Raw genomic sequence first — 22,868 nt, 5'->3', positions numbered from 1 at the left:
AAAACATGCTGGAAACATGCTAGAAACATGCTAGATGGGTGCTAAATATGTTAACAGTGTGGAAAATCATGCTAAAAATGTGGTAGTAGTGTGGTAAATAATGCTATAAACAACATCTTCATTTGCTAAATATTTTAGTAGTGGGGTAAATAATGCTATAAACAACATCTTCATTTGCTAAATATTTTAGCAGTGTGGTAAATCATGCTAGAAACATGCTACCCATGTGCTAAATATGCTAACAGTTTGACAAAAAACATGCTAGAGACATGTTAGTAGTGTGGTAAATAATGCTATAAACATGGTATTCATGATCTAAATATTTTAGCAGTGTGGCAAATCATGCTAGAAACATGCTACCCGTGTGCTAAAAATGTTAACAGTTTAAGAAAAACATGCAAGAAACATGCTACCTGTCTGCTAAAAATGCTAAGTGTAGAAAATCATGCAAGAAACTTGATAGTAGTGTGGTAAATAAGGCTATAAACACCGTCTTCATCTGCTAAATATTTTAGCAGTATGGAAATTCATGCTAGAAACATGCTAGCCATCTGCTAAACATGATAACAGTGTGCCAAAAAACATGCTAGATGGGTGCTTAATATCTTTACAGTGTGAAAAATCATGCTCGAAATGTGCTAGTAGTGTGGTAAATAATGCTATAAACATCGTCTTCATCTGCTAAATATTTTAGCAGTTCTGCAGTCATGCTAGAAACATGCTTCCTGTGTGCTAAATATACCAACAGTCTGGCAAAAACATGCTAGAAACATGCTACCTATGTGCTCAATATGCCAACTATCTGGCAAAAACATGCTAGAAACATGCTACCTATGTGCTAAATATGCCAACAGTCTGGCAAAGCATGCTAGAAACATGCTATCTGTGTGCTAAATATGCCAACAGTCTGGCAAAGCATGCTAGAAACATGCTATCTGTGTGCTAAATATGCCAACAGTCTGGCAAAACATGCTAAAAACATGCTACCTGTGAGCTAAATAAGCCAACAGTTTGGCAAAATCTTGCTAGAAATCATCTTCATCTGCTAAATATTTTAGCAGTGTGGTGAATCATAATAAAAACATGCTATCCGTGTGTTAAATATGCTAACTGTTTGACAAAAACATGCTAGAAATGTGCTAGTAGTGTGGTAAATAATGCTATAAACATGGTCTTCCTCCGCTAAATATTTTAGCAGTGTGGCAAATCATGCTAGAAACATGCTACCCGTATGCTAAACATGCTAACAGTGTGCCAAAACATGTTAAAACATGCAAGCTGTGTTCTAAATATTCTAACAATGTGTCAAAAACATGCTAGATGGGTGCTAAATATGTTAACAGTGTGGAAAATCATGCTAGAAACATGGTGTTCATCTGCTAAATATTTTAGCAGTGTGGTAAATCGTGCTAGAAACATGCTTTCTGTATGCTAAATATGCTAACAATGTTTCAAAACATGCTAGAAACATGCTAGCTGTGTGCTAAATATGCATTTTTGTGTATGTAAATCAACCAAACTTAAGTGTTTGACTTGAAAGAGGTGTTCACTAATGTTCTCTAGCTAAAAGTTCTGGAATCATGCTTGAAACATGCTAGCTGTCCGCTAAATATGCTAACAGTGTGGAAAATCATGCTAAAACATGTTACTAGTGTGGTAATTAATGCTAGAAACATGGTGTTCTTCTGATACATATTTAAGCGGTGTGGTAAGTCATGCTAGAAACATGCTAGCTGTGTGCTAAATATTCACAGTGTGGTAAATCATGCTAGAAACATGCTAGCTGTGTGCTAAATATGCATTTTTGTATGTGTAAATGAACCAGCAATAATCAAACTTGAGTGTTTGACCTGAAAGAGAAGTGTTCACTAATGTTCGAGACTCTTCTAGAACAGAAGGATTTGAGCGATCTAGCTGGAAGCGTTTCTTCTACAGTCTGAAAATATCCTTGGATTGACTGGGGTTTGGTTCTTTCATCTGTTTCCATAATGATGTTCAGCCAGGTGTGTGTTTGTCCTCTGAGGAAACAAACATTTCTGCATGGAGGATCTGCTGCGGGACAAACCAGCCTCTGCTCTGCCTCGAAGACCAGTTTACAGACACACAGGATCATGAGAAACACACCGCAACAGCTTTCTCACGATTCCATACACACACAGCTCCATCAGGAGTGTGTTAAACCAACTCTCCTCCCATTGATCCTGTTTTAAAGGGCACCTATTATGCAGAAATCACCTTTATTAGGGGTTTAAACCCAGTTATGTGTCAGCAGCGTGTGAATATCTCCAGCTCCTAATGGTCAACATGACCGAAGCAGTCTGCAGAAACACTTTGATTGACATTGTTTCTTTGTACGTGTCATCAGAGGGGGAAAGCCCCGCCCACTGGTCTCCCTCATTAGCATCTCCAGCAGCCCTGAGTGAGAAGCAGCCGTCTGTCCATTAGCCATTAGAGCATTTGAGCTGCTAAAGATAATGTCAGCATAGACTAAGAGCATTATAGATGTGGAGTTTTATGAAGCAGTGACAGGAGTCTCCATAAAAAAATACAATTAATTCATGTTTACCATTAGAGGCTGGATATATTCACACACTTCTGACACACAACACCTTATGAAAGGGATTTCTGCATAAGAGATGCCCTTTAAATATAATAACAGCAGCAGCAGCAGCTTCAGAAGGACTGGGAGGCGTGATACTGCGGTGGGTTCTGGTCAGTTACTCTGTCAGATCTGAGATCAGGTGTCCCGTAGTGAAGAGTCGATAGAGAGTGACCTACTGAGGGAGCGATGGAGCGTCCGGAGCGCTGTTTCTATGGAGACGCTGATCCGAGGAGATCCTGAAAGCCATCAGAGCGTTCCCTGCGGAGAGAGCAGGAGGCGCGGGACACTCCGGAGAACAGGTCACTTCCCGACTAGAGGTTCTGATCATCATCCTGCAGATGAAAATACTAAAAGAGTGTTTCAAGCATCAAATTAACATACATTATAGTGTGAATTATTTAATCTAAGCAAAAACAAATTTACTTTGACATCATGTCGTAACTACATGCGATATAATGAATGTTTTCATGTTAAAGGGAGTTTTTGTTCTATTAATTCACAACAGCTATGGGTGAAAGTTCTATTACAGAAATTCCCTCTCCCCTTCCTTAGATTAGTTCGGTCCACTCTGTGCTCACTCATGTGTGCGGCTGCGGCTGAGTTACTGTTGATTACAAGTAAGTAAGAAAGGAGGGGGTTTTTAACCCACCTTAAAGCGATTCTAAATGTAGTTAACACAGACTCTTTCATAAATTAGTTGCGGCAAAAAATGCTGATTAAGGATGTAATTGTCCATGAATCTGCTGATTAAAATAACTTATCTAGTTGGCGTTAGCTTGTTGCTAACGCTAAAGCCCTTTCCCATGCATTGTTTCATTTGTGACGACTTGGCATAATGTTAACTTAACATTAACGATTTCAATTAGCATATTATTAGTTGTGTATTTGCCAAATGAGCACTGCTACACTGTGCACACTAACCCCACTGTATTTTTGTATAATCAGTTTCTATTCTGTTCTACTCAAATAATTTGAAATTAAAATGTTGACTTTTTTTAATTCTTTGTTTTTATTGTTGTGATTATTTTTATGATAGTTTTGCATTCTTTATGTACAGCACTTTGAATTGCCATTGTGTATAAAATGTGCTACAGTATAAATAAACTTGCCTGGTGTCATGTATTGGATAAAATGACAGAGAAAATGGACATAATAATTTTCAGTGCAGCTAAACGCCAAGTACAAAAAGTTCACATATTAAGCAATTTGGCTTTCAGAATGAGTGCTTATGAAAATACTAATGTCACAATATTAATCACAGGAGAAGGAGAAAGAAATGATTGAGGAACAGGCAGAGCAGGGTCAGTCAGGTGTACAGTGTCAGGTAAGGGTGTTGTGCTATATTGAAGGGATAATGACAATTCTTTTGGGGGGTGACATTTTTTTCATGTTTTCTGAGTTGTGGCTGTTTAGCAGATTTCACAGGCTCACTGATTTACAATATGATTGGTTATTTTAACGTTTTAAAGTTACTTATTATGAGTATGGAAAATGTATTTTCCTGCATTTATTCTGCTTCAGGAGTCTTGTAAACAACACAACAAGCAATGCAAGAAATAGTTTTGAAGAAAAATTTGCTGTCATTGAACCTGAGAAAAACTTTGAGAATAATAATAATAATGATGAAGTCTCCATGCTATACTAATAATCATAATGGAACCATTTTTAACTGCGAGGACATCTTTATTAGTAAAATTCAGCTCTATTATTTGTGTCCCCTTCAAAAAAATGCTCGAAAGAAATTTTATATTTATTGTCCCCCCTACTGTTAAATCAGATTTACGCCCATGGCTATGTCTTCGCAACATTTCAGTGTATTCACACAAAATTTGGTGCTTGTTTTGATAACCGTGGCCTGAATTTGCCGGCACAGTTTCAGCACTGCGCCACCTAGTGGACACGAGATATGCATTTTTTCTGTTTTGCTTAAATTATCTAAACAGTTTGGGCAAAATTCACACGAATTGTCCGTTTATATATATATATATATATATATATATATATATATATATATATATATATATATATATATATATATATATTATATTCCGTAATATGCATGCCAGGCATATTTTTAGGAGGAATATTAAATAACTTAAGGATCACTCATTAATTGTCCTTTAAAATCTTCATTATTTGCCACTATCATTTAAAACCACTAGATTTTACAGATTCAACAAGACAATTTTTACATCATTTTGATCACTTATAATGATTGCTTATGCTTGAAATGAAATCAAATAAAAAAGCTTAATTCAAAAGGAAACTTTTCTTACTTATGTTCATAATATTTAAGAAAAAACTATTACTTGAAATTTATTTTACTACTTTAAAAATGCCAAAAGCTCACAAAATATTTACTAAAACTTAAAATAAATGTGAAATGAAAGCAAAAAGCAATTTTCTTGCTTTCCTGTACAGATATTTCACCTTAAAATCATATGTAACATTTGCATCTCAGTATTACATATTACTGCAAAACAAGACAAACATACTGAAGATGAGTTTTGAATTCATGTTTGAGTGTTTTTCTAAAGTGAAACATCTGATAAATCTGAGAAGTGAATAAAAGTCTTGATATATTCTCATTGCCATCTCATTTACAGGCTTTCTTTTGTGCTTTAAAACCTGTTAAGCTGCAGAATTTGACCATGAGTTGATTTGTGAGTCAGTATGAAGGACGTGAGCAACAATCGCAGGAATGTAGAGTGTCCTTTTGGAGCAAAACCAATTGGAAAGATCTTCTAATGGTGAATAAGACGGATATAAACATGCTTATCAGCGTTTACTTTCAGCAAAAGTTCATCCAAGGCTCAAAATCTCTGACTAGTACAGAGAACAGAATGAGGAGCGAGACCAGCCTATATCTTCGCAACGCTTCCATGTATTCACGCTATGTTTGGTGTTTGTTTTGAAAACCAAGACCTGAGGTTGCCTGCTCAGTTTCACCACAGCGCCACCTAGTGGACATGAGATTTGCATTTATGCAACAAGGCTATATCTTCACAATGCATCAATGTATTCACGCTATATTTAGTGTGTTTTGATAACCATGACATGAGGTTGCCTGCTCAGTTTCACCACAGCGCCACCTAGTGGACATGAGCTATGCAATTTTTTAGATGTGATTTGAGTCATACGGCTAGAAAGCAAAACATAATCGCTAAAAATATGACTGAATCGAATTTAGGGTGTCACCATGGCGCAATGAGTAGCACGATCGCCTCACAGCAAGAAGGTCACTGGTTCGAGCCCCGGCTGGGTCAGTTGGCGTTTCTGTGTGGAGTTTGCATGTTCTCCCCGTGTTGGCGTGGGTTTCCTCCGAATGCTCCGGTTTCCCCCACAGTCCAAACACATGCACTATAGGGGAATCGATGAACTAAACTGGCCATGTGTATGTGATTGAGTGTGTATGGGTGCTTCCCAGGACTGGGTTGCAGCTGGACAGGCATCCACTGTGTAAAACATATGCTGAAACAGTTGACGGTTCATTCCACTGTGGTGACCCTTGAAAAATAAGAGACTAAGCCAGAGGAAAATGAATGAATGTAATATATAATACATGATCAATGAAGTGTTTGTCATCCTGGAAGTTCCCGATTGGTTGGCGTGATTGATAATTAGATGATCGATTGGGTTTTTTTTTGTGCTGTCGGAAGCGAGTGTGTGTTCATCATTGAGTTGTGTAAGTGTGTCAGCGAGTCCCTCAGCGCTGTAGCCTGTGATGTGATCACTTCTGAGGGAGCTGATCATTTATTGATGCCTCCATTAAAGAGCGAGCGCACACTTTCACATTCACTCAGTGTGTGTGTGTGTGTGTGTGTGTGTGTCGTGTGTCTGTCAGATCATCAATAACTCATGCTGTCATCGGCCTCCATATAATCCACTCTGATTGCTCGTAAACATTCACATTTCATGATATTACTTCAAACCGCTCAGTACTGGCGATGGTGATGATGATGATGATGATGAGGATGTGGGAATGGCTCTTTATGAGGAGCATTTTACTGTTTATTTCAGGAATGAGATGTGTTTGGTGTGTGAAAGTGTTCTGGGGAAACATCTTGATATTTGGATGTGATTTTGGCTTGATATAAACATAGATAAAGCAACTCCAGACATGCAACCAAATGATCCACTTCAGCTGTTTGATTGATGTTTAATCTGTCTATTTCAGGGGTGCCCAAACTCAGTCCTGGAGCATTGGTGTCCTGCAAAGTTTAGTTCCAACCCCAATCAGACACACCTTGGCTAGCTAATCAAGCTCTTACTAGGGATACTGGAAACATTCTGGGCAGGACACCGGCCCTCCAGGACTGAGTTTGGACACCCCTGGTCCATTCCTTTATATTAGAGTGCAACGTTATACTATAACAATATCAACTGCAGTGTTAAGAACAAATGGAGACTTAGAAACATTCATTTTCCTTCAGCTTAGTCTCTTTATTCATCAGTGGTCACCACAGTGTAATGAACCGACAACTATTCCAGCATATGTTTTACACAGCGGATGCACTTCCAGCTGCAGCCCAGTACTGGGAACACATTCACGCTCATTCACACACACTCTCATACACTACGGCCTGTTTAGTTCATCAAATCCCCTATAGCGCATGTGTTTGGACTGTGGAGGAAACCCACACCAACATGAGGAGAACATGCAAACTCCACACAGAAACACCAACTGACCCAGCCGGGACTCAAACCAGCAGCCTTCTTGCTGTGAGGCCACAGTGCTAACCACTGAGCCACCGTGTCACCCTAGATTTATTTAATTGTAATTCAATTAGAATTGATTTTCATTAATAGACATTTCATTAACAATCCTAAATTTGTCTTATATACAGTATTAGTGTGAATGTTTACATTTTATATTGTTGAATATTTTAGTATACATAAATGTGTATACGTGTAGTGTATATTATGCATTTAGATATTATTACTTTTGTATTATTAGCAACTATTATATAGCTTTTTGCCGTATTAAATTAATACATTATATTTACTGTAAAATATTGAAAATATAAAGAAATATAAATATAAATAAATGAAATAATCAAAATTAGACTCAAAATGTAAAATATTTATGTTTGCTAGTGACATCGGTTTCTAGCTATGTAATGTGAAGTGTACACTGGCACGGGAGGTGCGGATCCAAACGCAGGTTTATTAAACAGATCGGTCAGGCAAGCAGCGGTCAACACAGGGGAAAACCCATGTATACAGGAAATCCAGAGTCGTGGTCAAAAACAGGCGGATGGTCAAAAGGCAGGCAGCAAGCAGTGTAAACAAACAAAACAAAGCTAGTGTCAAACACGGAAGGCTAGGCAAGGAAAACGCATCATGTTCACAATCAGTATTGTCTTGGCGACGAAGTGGCGCAGTAGGTAGCGCTGTCGCCTCACAGCAAAAAGATTGCTGGTTCGAGCCTCGGCTGGGTCAGTTGGTGTTTCTGTGTGGAGTTTGCATGTTCTCTCTGCGTTCGCGTGGGTTTCCTCCGGGTGCTCTGGTTTCCCCCACAGTCCAAACACATGTGGTACAGGTAAATTGGCAAAGCTAAAATTGTCCGTAGCGTGTGAGTGAGTGTGTGTGTGGATGTTTCCCAGAGATGGGCTGCGGCTGGAAGGGCATCCACTGCGTAAAAATGTGCTGGATAAGTTGGCGGTTCATTCCGCTGTGGCGACGCCGGATTAATAAAGGGACTAAGCCGAAAAGAAAATGAATGAATGAATCCGTCTTTGAGCAGCATCAGCTGTGTGAGTCTAATCGATGGAGACTTGGAGCTGGTGTGTGTGTGTGTTACATGACACGACTTGTAGTTCAAATGAGACAGGATTGTATAGTTCATGTAAATGTGAATGTTTTCCAGAGATCTATGAAGGTTAGATCGTTGGTGATTGTGACACATTTGATGTATGATTATTTATTAATATTTATATACATTTTGTTAACAATATAAATGTCAATATTATGTAAGGAATAATTTACAATGAGCCGTTAATGCAGTTTGAAATGAAATACAGTTTAGGTTTAACTAGCAGCAAGTGCAGGATATACAGGTATAAGTTGTGATGGGCTCAATGATGGGCTGCAAATATGCAGAAATCTGCGCGCACAGTTTCCGTGCAACTGGGTAATATTTACAGAATTATCTATTATGGACATAATATACAAGCGGAATTAAATAGAATCAGAGATTATCAGAGATAATCACTATTAATAATCAGGGATTTGCATTGTTTACATAACTGTATTCCATTATTTTTCTGTATGTGAATTAATCTATATATTTCACTTGTCATTAATACTTCATAATAATAATAATAATAATAATAACAATAAGGGCGACATGGTGGCTCAGTGGTTAGCACTGTGGCCTCACAGCAAGAAGGCCAATGGTTTGAATCCCGGCTGGTTCAGTTGGTGTTTCTGTGTGGAGTTTGCATGTTCTCCCTGTGTTGGTGTGGGTTTCCTCCGGGTGCTCCGGTTTCCCCCACAGTCCAAACACATGCGCTGTAGGGGAACTGATCAACTACACTGGCCGTAGCAGGGCTCAACAATAAGGACTGCCCGGTGGCCCAGGGCCAGCGTGACAGACACTTGGGACAGTAGACCGGATCATTACTGGCCCGATTGGGACAGTGCTGCCTTGTCACTAACATTTAATTTGTCTGTGACTATTTATCAATTGCGTGCATTTTAAGTTTGTGCTTTTAAGTCTTTAAACACTACCTTCTCTGTGATGTTGTAAACACCATATTGCTTTCCGGTTCCTCTTATCTGATTGAAAATTATATATTTTTTCGTAACCTGGTAACAACCAGTACAGCGAAGAAATGGCAACATGGCGGCAACATCAAATTCTAAGGCTTAAAGAAAATATCTGTTTCTATCGCTTGGAAGCAAAAAATTACGTGTGAACAACGAAAAAAAAAAAAAAAACGTTGCACAGTTTGACAAGTCAGCCACCCTTTGTTAAATAATTTCAAACCGCAATAAAATACCTCCACATTTTCCATATTGCTCTTTTTGTTTGCATAACACTTTTATTTACAATTTTTTTTAAGTATTAAAATTCTAGTTTCACAGACTTTATTTTTGACACATTATTTAAAATATGTGGCAAAAAAATAGCTATTAACTTTCTTTTTTTTTTTTTTGGTGGGGCCAGTGAAAATTTTGGCAGGGCAAGTAAAAATCTAAACCACTGGCCCAATCAGACCAGTAGAAAAAATCCTTAGTGTTGAACCCTGCATAGTGTATGAGTGTGTGTGTGAATGACTGTTTATGGGGTGTCTCCCATTACTGGGTTGTGGCTGGAAGTGCATCCACTGTGTAAAGCATATGCTGGAATAGTTGACGGATGTCGGTTCATTCCACTGTGGTGACCCGTGATAAATAAGGGACTAAGCCGATGAATGAATGAATGAATAATAATAATAATATAAAAATAATAATAATCAGGGATATGCAAATAGATGGACACAGTAAGCAGGATGTTATTTGCTGTAAACAGGAATTAGAAATAGATGCAGATGTTTATATTGTGTTGTGTTTGCTGATACCTGTCGGTCAGTGTGTGTGGCTCTCTCTCCTCCAGCAGTGGTGAGGGGTGTGTGTGAGGGATCAGCGAGTTCATGAGTGTCGTGTCTGTGTTTCTGATGTTATTGTGGCGCTCCCGCAGGCTCGTCCCGCAGTGTGAGAGTCCCTGACGCCGCCGCAGGACACATGCTGCAGAAACTCAGAGGAAAGACAGAGTTCAGCATCGCCCTCACACTCAAACAGGACAAACTCAACTCTGGAGTCATTCTGTCCATCCATCACGGAGAACACAGGTCAGAACACACACACACACACACACACTGATAAGCACACGCGCACACATAATCACACAAGAGAACACACACACACACACAACATGGAGAAAACAGGTCAGAACACAGACGCACACACTAAAAAAACATAACACACACACATTCACTACTGACACTCACACCCTCACACAAACACACACCCATACACACACTCACAATTGCTCACACACTTACACACACACACATGCATATAAAAAAAATTGACCCATAGATACACTACACACACAACACACTCAAATATACACACTCATGAGTCATTCACCACACACAAACATTCACCATGCAGAACACACACACACACACACACACACACACACACACACACAAACACGCATACACATATTGACATACACATAAACACACTCACAACCACACATACACTGCACATGAATTCACTCACACATACATACACACACACACACTCACACACACACACACACACACACACACACACACACACACACACACACACACACACACACACACACACACACACACACACACACACACACACACACATACACACACTCACACACACACACACACACACACCCACATGAATTCACTCACACACACACACACACAGAAATTATTTTGGCTTTTCATGCTGTGGGTGGTTGCCAGGGTGTTGCTATGTTGCATTGAGTGGTTGCCAGGGCGTTGCTATGTGATTGTTCACCTTGCTACTTTGTTGCTATGTTTCTGTGGGCGGCAGCCAGAGATGTTGGCATGTTGCTGGGTTGCCAGGGTGTTGCTGTGCTGCACTGGTTGGTTGCCAGAGCATTGCTGAATGGTAGTCAGCATGTTGTTGGGCCGTTGTTGGTGGTTGCCAGGGTGTTGCTATGTTGTGTTGTAATAAGCATGTAGCCAGCTTGATTGTTTCATTAGTTTCTAGTATATTCAGCATGTTTGCTTGGACATTGCTATGAGCTTTATATTGTGCTCAGGATGGTTGCTAGGGTGTTGCTAAGTGGTTGCTAGGGTGGATGGCTGACAGGACATTACTGTGGTGTTGGATGTTCTGGATCAAGGCTATTATTTTCTAGATTATCAACATGTAATTGCTAAGTCACTGTATGTTGGATGTTGCTAGGGTATTGCTTGTTTGTTGCTATACAGTATATGCTTCTATGGGGTTGTTAGGTTGTAGCTAAGTGTCTGTTTGGGCACCTATAAATGGTTGCTAGGGTATTCCTGATTATTAATAGGGCATATTTCTGCATAATAATAGGGTGTTATTAGGTGATTTCTCCATACTCCTGTTTGGGCATCTCCTGCAACATAAGCAGGACTAGTTAGACGCTGATCTTTATTGTTTGTTCATGTCACTAATGCTAATTAATAATAAGCAACAGTACTAGTGATGCTTGACTTAGCAAGCACCCCTAATTATAGCTGTAATACCCAGGAGATTAGAAAAACACACACACACACACACACACACACACACACACACACACACACACACACACACACACACACAGCTCTGAGCCACACGTTTATCTACATACTAGGTCTAATTACACGCTTCAGTTAGGTATTAATTAGTGGTGCTTGTTTTACACTTATGTGTAATTTACATTGGATAGAAGTGCTCTATATAGAAAACAAATACATGGAAATATATGCAAATTACATATGACATACAGGAGAAAATGTCATGTTGGACTTTTACATGTCATATGTGTGGAAACTAGCTGTTTACATTTTGTTCAACAATTTGATTTACAAATATTGACATATATTTTCAAAAACACTCACTGGCCACTTTATTAGGTACACATCACTAGTACTGGGTCGGACCCCTTTTGCCTTCAGAACTGCCTTAATCCTTGGTGTCAGAGATTCAACAAGCTACTGGAAATATTCCTCAGAGATTTTGCTCTATGTTGACATGATAGCATCACACAGTTGCTGCAGATTTGTCGGCTGCACATCCATGATGCCAATCTCCCGTTCCACCACATCCCAAAGCTGCTCTATTGGATTGAGCTCTGGTGACTGTGGAGGCCATTTGAGTACAGTGAACTCATCGTCATGTTCAGCAGTCTGAGATGATTGAGCTTTATGACATGCTGCGTTATCCTGCTGGAAGTAGCCATCAGAAGATGGAGACACTGTGCTCATAAAGGGATGGACATGGTCAGCAGCAATACTCAGGTAGGCTGTGGCGTTGATGCTCAATTGGTACTAATGGACCCAAAGAAAATCTCCCCCACACCATTACACCACCACCACCAGCCTGAACCGCTGATACAAGGCAGGATGATCCATGCTTTCATGTTGTTGAGGCCAAATTGTGAGCCGAGCATCTGAATGTGTGAGCAGAAATGGAGACTCATCAGAGCAGCAACGTTTCTCCAATCTTCTATTGTCCAGTTTTGGTGAGTCTGTGTGAATTGTAGCCTCAGTTTCCTGTTCTTAGCTGACAGGAGCGGCACCCGGTGTGCTCTTCTGCTGCTGTAGCCCATCCGCCTCAAGGTTGGACGTGTTGTGTGTTCAGAGATGCTCTTCTGCAGAGCTCGGTTGTAGCGAGTGCTTATTTGAGTTCCTGTTGCCTTTCTATCAGCTGGAACCAGTCTGGCCATTCTCCTCTGACCTCTGGCCTCATCAACAAGGCATTTGCGCCCACAGAACTGCCGCTCACTGGATATTTCCTCTTTGTCGGACCATTCACTGTAAACCCTAGAGATGGTAGTGCGTGAAAGTCTCAGTAGATCAGCAGTTTCTGAAATACTCAGAGCAGCCCGTCTGGCAGCAACAATCATGCCACGTTCAAAGTCTCTTAAATCCCCTTTCTTCCTCATTCTGATGCTCGCTTTGAACCTCATCTCGATCATGTCTACATGCCTAAATGCAGTGAGCTGCTGCCATGTAATTGGCTGATTAGAAATCTGCGTTAACAAGCAGCTAGACAGGTGTACCTAATAAAGTGGCCAGTGAGTGTATATATAGCCTTATCCAGGCACAGCCATATGAACACATATATACAGCAACATCATAGCTAATATATTGCAAGTGTGACTATTGCAGACGCACACATTACGATAACAATGCTAAAACGATCTGAAGCCCTAATCATTAATTCATTCATTCATTTTCCTTCGGCTTCCAGCGGAATGAACCGCCAACTATTCCAGAATATGTTTTACACTGCGGATGCCCTTCCAGCTGCAACCCAGTACTGAGAAAACCCATACACACATTCACACACACATTTCAGAATTTAAAAAATGTAGACAGCGCCCTCTAGTGGACTTGACATCTGAAATGTACAGCAAAACAGACTGTTTCTCGGGGTTTAGACAACATAAACAGGCAGAACTGCGTGATTAATAGAACATTAAAAGTGCAATCAATGCTGTTGTTTACATCCTAGTATTAACAATAGGATCGCGTATAAGGGGAATTAAACAAACATTGTGCTGTGAGGCCACAGTGCTAACCACTGAGCCGCCCAGCCCTAATCAAATATACCAAAAGGCTGCAATATTTTGATATATATGTTGAATATAGGACATGTATTTTAGATATGTAAAGTTCAAACATGGTCTTGCGTGTCATATGTGTAATTTGCATATATTTCCACTAATTTATGTACTATCGAGCCCCCTAGTCAGACCTGTGACCTATTTTTTAATGCGCTGGAAGCAAAGATTGTTCAGTTCAAGTAAAACTGCTTGCGCTTTCTGAATTTGCTGTCGTGTGTTGGAGACAACTGGACAATGGAGGGAATGAAGAAAAGGTTTTCCCCGGAGATGTTCATCCAGTGCAATATTTTTAGCGCTTGACCGGCGATCTGCGGTGGACTCGGTGTTGGTTTTTGTGTCCGTTCAGCTCATCATTAACTGTTTCTCTGTGCCGTGTCCACATCCGCAAATCCCCGAAGACTGATTACAAGTTTTTCCTCTCCGAGTCGAGTCTAAGAGCAGCACTCAGCAGAAATAAAGCACTCTCTCTCCATAAAGACTATTTAAACATCCACGGCTCGCCTTCATCGCACAAATAAGTTTGCAAAAACTTAATATAAAGTTGCTTTCCGTTAGGAAAAACTGCTGCACAGGGAATTCAAGCGCTATAGGAAATGGATGTTTTCTCATTGCGAGTGCATTACTGTCAGTGATGGAGAGAAACTGGCTAAAAATAACTCCCTCTCTCTCTCTCTCTCTCTCTTTTTTTAGGAAGAGCACACATGAAATAATCTCCGTGAAATAGAGAAATCACATCTGTCTGTGTGACAGCGGAGTCTGTAAACAGAGTCAGGCAGATGACGGGTCTAGAAAAGTGGCCAGAAACACTCTCAGGCTGTCAATCCTCTAATGAATTCATGTCACTCACTCATTTATATAACTGCGGCTTTTTAGACAGTCTTTGTTGACTTGACAAGGCCTTTACAATCACTCAAGACGGCTTGAAGTTTCGATGGCTTACAAGCTAGACGGATGTTCTTTTTTTTTAAGGGTTTATTTTCTTGCAGCCGCGAAACAGCACTCCCAGAATGGAGCAGCGAAGCTCATTTCAAATAATCTGGCATTTTTCTAGCATTATAAATAATCGTTGTATTTTTATGGTGGGTTTAAATACAACAGAATCATTGGAGATACAAACTTCAACATATGTTTGACTGCAGTTTAGAGGTAAAATAACCAAACGTCAAATATTCTGTACATGCTTTATTATACCCGTAAAGACTCACACAGAGGCCATGCTGATGCTAATAATCAGTTTTCAGTAGCTTTGTTTAGGTGCATCGTGAAGCAAACAGCTTTTGTTTTCTTTTTACAGGGATTTGTTTTCGTCAAATTATGCATTTAAGTCATGCACTCCTATTTAAAAATAACGCAACGAGTCTATGATTTGTAAGTGAATATGTTAGCGAACGGTTTAGGTCAGTAGTTTGCTAGGTGATCTGTATGACAAGCCCCGCCTTGCTATGAACGTGCACAAAATGAAGGTGTTTCTGAAATGTACAACAAAACACACTGTGAGTAACGAATTTCAAATTCACACAAATGTAGACAGCACCATCTAGTGGATTTGATACACAACAAAACATTCCCTAAATAACATACCTCAGATTTACAAAAACGTAGACAGCGCCCTCTAGTGGATGTGTCATTTGAAATGTACTGGAAAATGTATATAAATTAATTTGGATTGAAGATTTGCAAAAAATTTGGAAAGTTCCCTCCAGTTGATTTGTCATGTGGAAAGCAAACCTAGACAGCGTATTTAAGATATGCAAAATGTACCCAACGCCCTCTAGTGGATTTGGATTGGAAAAGTAAAACAAAATCTACCCTAAGTAATGTATTTCAAATTTGCACAAATGCAAACATCACCATCTTATGAATTTGATATCTGAAGCGTACAACATGTACCCTAAGTAACATATTTCAGTCCCCAAAAACTTGGACAGCGCCCTCTCGTGGATTTGTATCTGAAACGTACAACAAAATAAATCCTTTTTAGATTCGCAAAAATGTGGACAGCGCCCTCTAGTTGATATTACATCTGAAATGTACAACAAACGTATTCCAGGTAATGTATTTCAGATAAAAAAAAATGTCAACCGCGCCCTCTAGTGAATATACATCTGAAACGGACAACATATGTAGCCTAAGTAACGTATTCCAGATTCGAAAATAGTAGACAGCGCCCTCTAGTGGATTTGTCATCTGAAACGTACAACAAATGTAGCCTAAGTAACATATTCCAGATTCGAAAATAGTAGACAGCGCCCTCTAGTGGATTTGTCATCCGAAACGTACAACAAATGTAGCCTAAGTAACGTATTCCAGATTCGAAAATAGTAGACAGCGCCCTCTAGTGGATTTGAAATCTGAAACGTACAACAAATGTAGCCTAAGTAACGTATTCCAGATTCGGAAAAATAGTAGACAGCGCCCTCTAGTGGATTTGAAATCTGAAACGTACAACAAATGTAGCCTAAGTAACGTATTCCAGATTCGGAAAAATAGTAGACAGCGCCCTCTAGTGGATTTGTCATCCGAAACGTACAACAAATGTAGCCTAAGTAATGTATTCCAGATTCGAAAATAGTAGACAGCGCCCTCTAGTGGATTTGTCATCTGAAACGTACAACAAATGTAGCCTAAGTAACGTATTCCAGATTCGAAAATAGTAGACAGCGCCCTCTAGTGGATTTGTCATCTGAAACGTACAACAAAACGTACACAGTTTCCTGTAGTTAAGACAACATAGACAGGCAGAACTGCATATTCAGTAGTACATTAACAGTGTAATCCATGCTGTTGTTTACATCCTAATGTTGACAATAGGATCGCATATACAAGGAACTGATCAAACGTTGACACAAGTGCAAACTGTCTGTTAAACTCCACTTTCTTTCCAGCCGTGCTCTGAATTCACCCTGAAAACACCTCTTTTTTTTGTAATCGGGATGCATTTCGGAGTCTGCAGGTGTTTTAGGGGTCGCAGGTCAAGTGTTTTCTGTCTCGAGGATCTGCTGATACGGGCTTCTCTGCCGTCCTGCCTGTAATCCTGCTCGTTGAACTGTGTTTATTGGAGCCAGTGTATAGCCCAGGTCTTGTGAGAGATGTTAATTCCCCGTACGGCGAGTTTTGGGCTCTGTTATCGATGTCGGCTTTCTCTGGGAGAGCGCAAGAACTCATTACAGGCCTGTTTGTGGATAAATGAGAAGCTGCGCATCTGTAATTGGCTTCTCTCGAACGATAACGCTCTCATGCGTGAGGAGGTTTTGTGTGAAGGAGGAAATAAACTGCGCAGGGTTACTTTTGTCAGCTTTTTCTCCATTAACATTTCACCTCCGGGTAAATCTTCAATGGAAGACCGTGAAGCACAGTGGTATTTCAGCTTTTGGAGTTTGCGGTTTAAACTGAACTGAAATATAATAGAAACACATCAATCTGTCGAAAGCTAAATATGAAGTATATGTACACTACCTGACAAGAGTCTTGTGGTGGATTCCAGTTGTCAGAGCAGCAGATAGTAACTGGTCTTCTAGTTGATGATGTGTGAAAGTGTCAGAAAGTGGATTTCTCTGATAGATCATCTGCTTATCCGCATCCCAATCATCACCAATACTGCAGAAAACCAACTGGAACCAGCATGGACCAAGATTCACATAGAAATCAGTCAAGTTTGGTGAAGGAGAAGTCATGGTTTGGGGTTCATTCAGTATGGGGGCGTGCAAGAGATCTACAACATCAACAGCCTGAGGTATCAAGACATCTGTGCTGCCCATTACATTACAAACCACAGGAGAGGGACAATTCCCCAGCAGGATAGCACTCCGTTTTCAAGGTATCCAGCGGTTTGGAAAAGTCAAGGCTTTAAAACCGCCAACATTTTCTTCTATACTGCTCCTAAGGTGTAATGTAAGATTCACTCAGGGTGTCTGCAGGGTCTTAAAAAATTAAATAAAGTCTTAATTCTGCTGAAATATTGTGTTGTAGGTCTTAAATCATTTTAAACGGGTCTTCATTTTCCACTTAAAGCCCAATTGGGCCAACACCCATCCAATTACTCACAATATACTTCAATAAAAGTTTGGACAAACATGTATTTATTAACTCTGTTTACTTATTTACTTGGCTTCATCGAACATGGACCTTCAGCATGCACTGAGGCGGTTTGCTGCCGATTGTGATGCGGCTGTGATGAGAATCAGCACCTCCAAGTACGAGGCCATGGTGCTCCACCGGGAAAAGGTGGTCTGCCATCTCCAGGTTGGAGGAAAGTCCTTACACCAGGTGGAGGAGTTCAAATATCTTGGGGTTTTGTTCAGGAGTGAGGGAAGGATGGAGCATGAGATTGACAGGCGGATTGGTGCAGCGGCTGCAGTAATGCGGTTGATGTAGCGATCCTTTGTGGTGAAGAAGGAGCTGAGCTGAAAGCCAAAGCTCTAGATTTAATGGTCAGTCTACGTTCCTACTCTCACCTATGGGCATGAGCTTTAGGTCATGACTGAAAGGACAAGATCTCAGATACAAGCGGCTGAAATGAGATTCCTTCAAAGGGTGGCAGGGCACACTCGTATGGATAGGGTGAGGAGCTCTGACTTAAAGGAGGAGCTCTGAGTAGAGCCGCTGCTCCTCCACATCCAGAGAAGTCAGCTGAGGTGGCTCGGGCATCTGTTTTGGATGCCTCCTGGACGCCTTCCTAGGGAGGTGTTTCAGGCATGTTTCTCACTGGGAGAAGGCCTCTGGGAAGACCCAGGACACGCTGGAGGGACTATGTCTCTCGGCTGGCCTGGGAACGCCTCAGGATCCCCCCGGAGGAGCTGGAGGAAGTGTCTGGGGAGAGGGAAGTCTGGGGTTCTCTCCTAAGACTGCTGCCCCCGCGACCCGGCCCCGGAAAAGCAGCAGAAAATGAATGAATGAATGAATGTTTGCTTATTAATATGGTTTAATCATCTTATTTGTTTTTATATGCTTTTTACGGTTTTAACTTGGCCATTAAAAATCTTTAGGGTTTAGCCTGGTGAAATCTTGACATTTTATTCATTATAGTCTTAAAAAGGTCTTAAAAAGTATTAAATCTGACTTGATGAAACCTGTAGAAACCCTGTTACTGCTCCAAAATATTTTAAATGCTTCTCAAAATCAAATCTTTTGTGTTCAAATAGGAAAAAAGCTTTTGTCTTTTACCCAGACAATTAAAAGAACAGATTTTAGAGCAGTAATCACAATACCATGAAGCTGTGATATTTTTATCAAAGGTTATCATACCGTCAGAATCTTCTGACCGCCTCTACATCAAAGCTCCTGAAAGCAAAGAAGTTCAAGCTGCTCCAGGATTGGCCAGCCCAGTCACCAGACATGAACATTAATGAGCATGTCTGGGGTAAGATGGAGGAGGAGGTGTTGAAGATGAACACATAGACTCTTGATGAACTCTGGGATCCTGCTGAAGGCTTTCTTCTTCATTCCAGATTCAGACTTTATTAATCAGTGATTTGAGTCATGTCAGAGATGTTTGGATGCAGTCCTCCAAGCTCATGATGGAGTCAGACACAATATTCATTCTGTCTCCACTGCAGCAGGACTTTATATTCTATACTGGACATTATTTCTGTTCAGTGATGACACTTTAGTCTGAGCAGAGTCAGACCGCACTGTCCTCATCAAATCAGTCAACATCAAGACATGATCAGATTTTATTAAGCTCAAATCAGCAAAATCTAGAGGCCTTCACCTTTCATAGAGACACTTCTGACACCCAATCATCCACTAGAAGTCCAGATATTACTTGTTGTTCCTAAAACTTAGATAGTCGACAAGAGTTTTGTCAGGGAGTGTAGTCTTAGTGAACATCAATAATATAAAAATCTGAATATATAAAGCAGAATGTGTGCTAAAACAAGTCATTAAAATTATTAAAATGGTGAAAATAATAAAACATCTCTACAATCAAAATGCCACTGACATGAACATTCAAAGAAAAGCTCGTTTTGCATGTGAATTTAAAGAAAAACAATGAAATAATTTGATTGGATAATTGGATTTGTTCAAATCACAGTCAAAAAATACAATACTTATCTTCGTCGTCCAGCAAAACAGAAAAGGGGAAAGCAGCAGGTCTGTGAGGTAAGAGCCGTTAGTCAGACACTTTTCTTTTTGTTCCATGTTAATATAAATGCGTGACTGTCGGCTTCGCTGTTCAGAATCAGCTCTGGTCAGCAGGTGATGAAGGTCTCCTGGGATATTGTTATGGAGGACGTTTGTGGAGTCAGACGGCTGTAAGAGGGCCTCCTGTCGACGGTGTGCCACAGGGCTGAGTGTTGGGCCCGCTGTATTTGCGGATTCTGCAGAATATGCAGCACTCTGCTTTCTGTGTGTGACGGTCAGAGATCCCGCTGTGTCCTCTGCTGTCAATGACATGTTCAGGAGCTGCAAATTATGAAGAATAGTTGTGCTTTTTGGGCTGCTTGTCTGTGCAAAACTGGCCTGCTTTAATGGCATGCAGGAGGGGATGGTTGCCGGGGTGTTGATATGTGGTTGCCAAGGTATTTGGAGAAGATTTGAGAGCATTGCTTAATTGGGCTGGAAGAGCACAGCTCTTATTAACTCTTAAAATGTAGTACTTCTGGCTATTTCCTGGGTCAGGCCGACCTGAAGTGCATTTAATACAATTACAGAGGTAATATCAGCTTTAAAAAGAGAGAACGATACGGTAAAAACCTTGAGGATGAATTACTTCTCAAACATGACCAAAAATAATGATTAAATAACACAAGAACATGAGATTTAAATACATTATTTTGTCTGTTTTTAAAGATGGTTTTTTATTTGTTCTTCACAAAAACTAATATTTAACGTTTCAAGACAAACATTGCTGGTCAATCAGTACACACTTCTGTTTAAAGCAAAGTTCTCCTACATAAACAATAGTAAAAAGTGTAGTATTGGGTTGCACAGTTTACCGGTACTATGGTAGTATCGCGATACCATGGCTCCAAAATACAGGCGGTGCTACTGTAGTTTGTAAACGGTAGTACTGTCATTAATCATTATGTGTGGTTTATACATAAACTAATTTCGAGAGGATCATGTGCTTATAATTAACACGGCTGGCTTCTCATTAGCTCCGTAATCTGCCTCATTAGATGATTACGGAAGCATTACGGCTAGCACTGTTGCCTCACAGCAAGAACGCCGCTGGTCCAACCTCCTATCAGGCTGGTTAGTGTTTCTGTGCGGAGTTTGCATGTTCTCCCAGTGTTCGTGTGGGTTTCCCCCGGGTTCTCCGGTTTCCTCCCACCGTTCAAAAACATAAACCATAGCAATCAACTAAACCAAATTGTCACCTAAGACAACCTTAGTTTACACTTCTCACACGGCGACAAGCAGGGGAGATCTCGAGACTTACCTGAGCTCGAACTCCCCTTTCACCCTTCTAACGGGAGGGAGCCCCGGGCTCGAGGATATTACTAACTCAGGGCTCTTTCCCGGAACAGCATGCCAAATACGCTTTATTGATTATCAGCTAAGTGTGAACTACAACAGATAACGTTGCATGTGGAAGAGTCATTAAAATGCTCAGATTTGTGCAACAATAGACCTTTTTATTTGAAGAGTCTGTGGTGCTCTTTAAGATTGCAAGTTTTCTGATGTTTTCTGATGTTTCAAACGCACATCTGGATCAGGTCATTTCTGTTCCTCTCAATATGATTTAGTAGCTACAAAAACACAGACAATCTCTTAAAAAAGAACATTTTAATTCTAAATTACTTTCAATACTTTGGATGGTTATGTTATAAGACCAAAAAAAAAAAATAGATAAGAAACCCAAAATAGCAACAGGAAACATTTAAACAATTTTGACCACTTCATATGTCCTAATTTTGTTGGAAAAAGCTAATTTTGTAAGTAATTCCATTTGGTATAATTTGTATCTTTATTTTATGAACTATAAATCAAACTTAGGAATTATTATAAATTCAAGACCTATTACAACATGTTAAATATAGCATTTCTGACAATTTTTATATGATTTGAGTCATGAATTTCAGTGTTGCAATACTACTTGGTATCATGATACTTCAGGTCGTATAGTATCGTAAGATGAATTAATGGTATCGCGACAACTCTAGTATAGTAAATTAAATTATAGTAAATACTACAGTGTTTTTGAACCATACTATTGTAACGCACTTGAATTAATCTACCGCTGACAAGTATTGTAATTACCTGAAGTAGTGATTCTACAGTTGCTATGGTAACACAACAAGTATAGTGATTAATATGAAGTGGTAATTCTACAGTTGCTATGGTAACACAACAAGTATTGTAATTAATCTATAGTGGTAATTCTGCAGTTGCTATGGTAACACGACAACTACAGTAATTGATACATTGTGGTGATTCTATAGTTGCTATGGTAACACAACTACAGTAATTGATCTGTTGTGGTGATTCTACAGTTGCTATGGTAACAAAAACTATAGTCATTAATCTGATGTGGTAATTCTACAGTTGCTATGGTAACACAACTACAGTAATTGATCTGTTGTGGTGATTCTACAGTTGCTATGGTAACAAAAACTATAGTCATTAATCTGATGTGGTAATTCTACAGTTGCTATGGTAACACAACTACAGTAATTGATCTGTTTGTGGTGATTCTACAGTTGCTATGGTAACACAACAAGTATAGTCATTAATCTGATGTGGTAATTCTGCAGTTGCTATGGTTACACAACTACAGTAATTGATCTGTTGTGGTGATTCTACAGTTGCTATGGTAACACAACAACTACAGTCATTAATCTGATGTGGTAATTCTACAGTTGCTATGGTAACACAACTACAGTAATTGATATGTTGTGGTCACTACAGTTGCTATGGTAACACAACAAGTACAGTAATTAACATGATCTGGTAATT

The 22,868-nt window shown here is 39.9% G+C and overlaps 1 protein-coding gene across 1 annotated transcript in view; it reads left to right on the top strand.

The window, feature by feature from the left end:
• nell2a (neural EGFL like 2a) overlaps positions 1–22,868 on the top strand; it is a 134,496-nt gene that overhangs the window by 10,740 nt on the left and 100,888 nt on the right. The window contains 1 exon segment of the mRNA NM_001080075.3: positions 10,287–10,437. Coding sequence (NP_001073544.2) covers positions 10,287–10,437 — 151 coding nt within the window.

This window comes from Danio rerio, chromosome 25, assembly GCF_052040795.2.
Source record: "Danio rerio strain M-AB ecotype USA chromosome 25, GRCz13ab, whole genome shotgun sequence".
NCBI classification, from domain to species: Eukaryota; Metazoa; Chordata; class Actinopteri; order Cypriniformes; family Danionidae; genus Danio; species Danio rerio.
The sequence above is the reverse complement of the archived record's forward strand: the minus strand, read 5'-3'. Positions and strand labels throughout refer to the sequence as shown.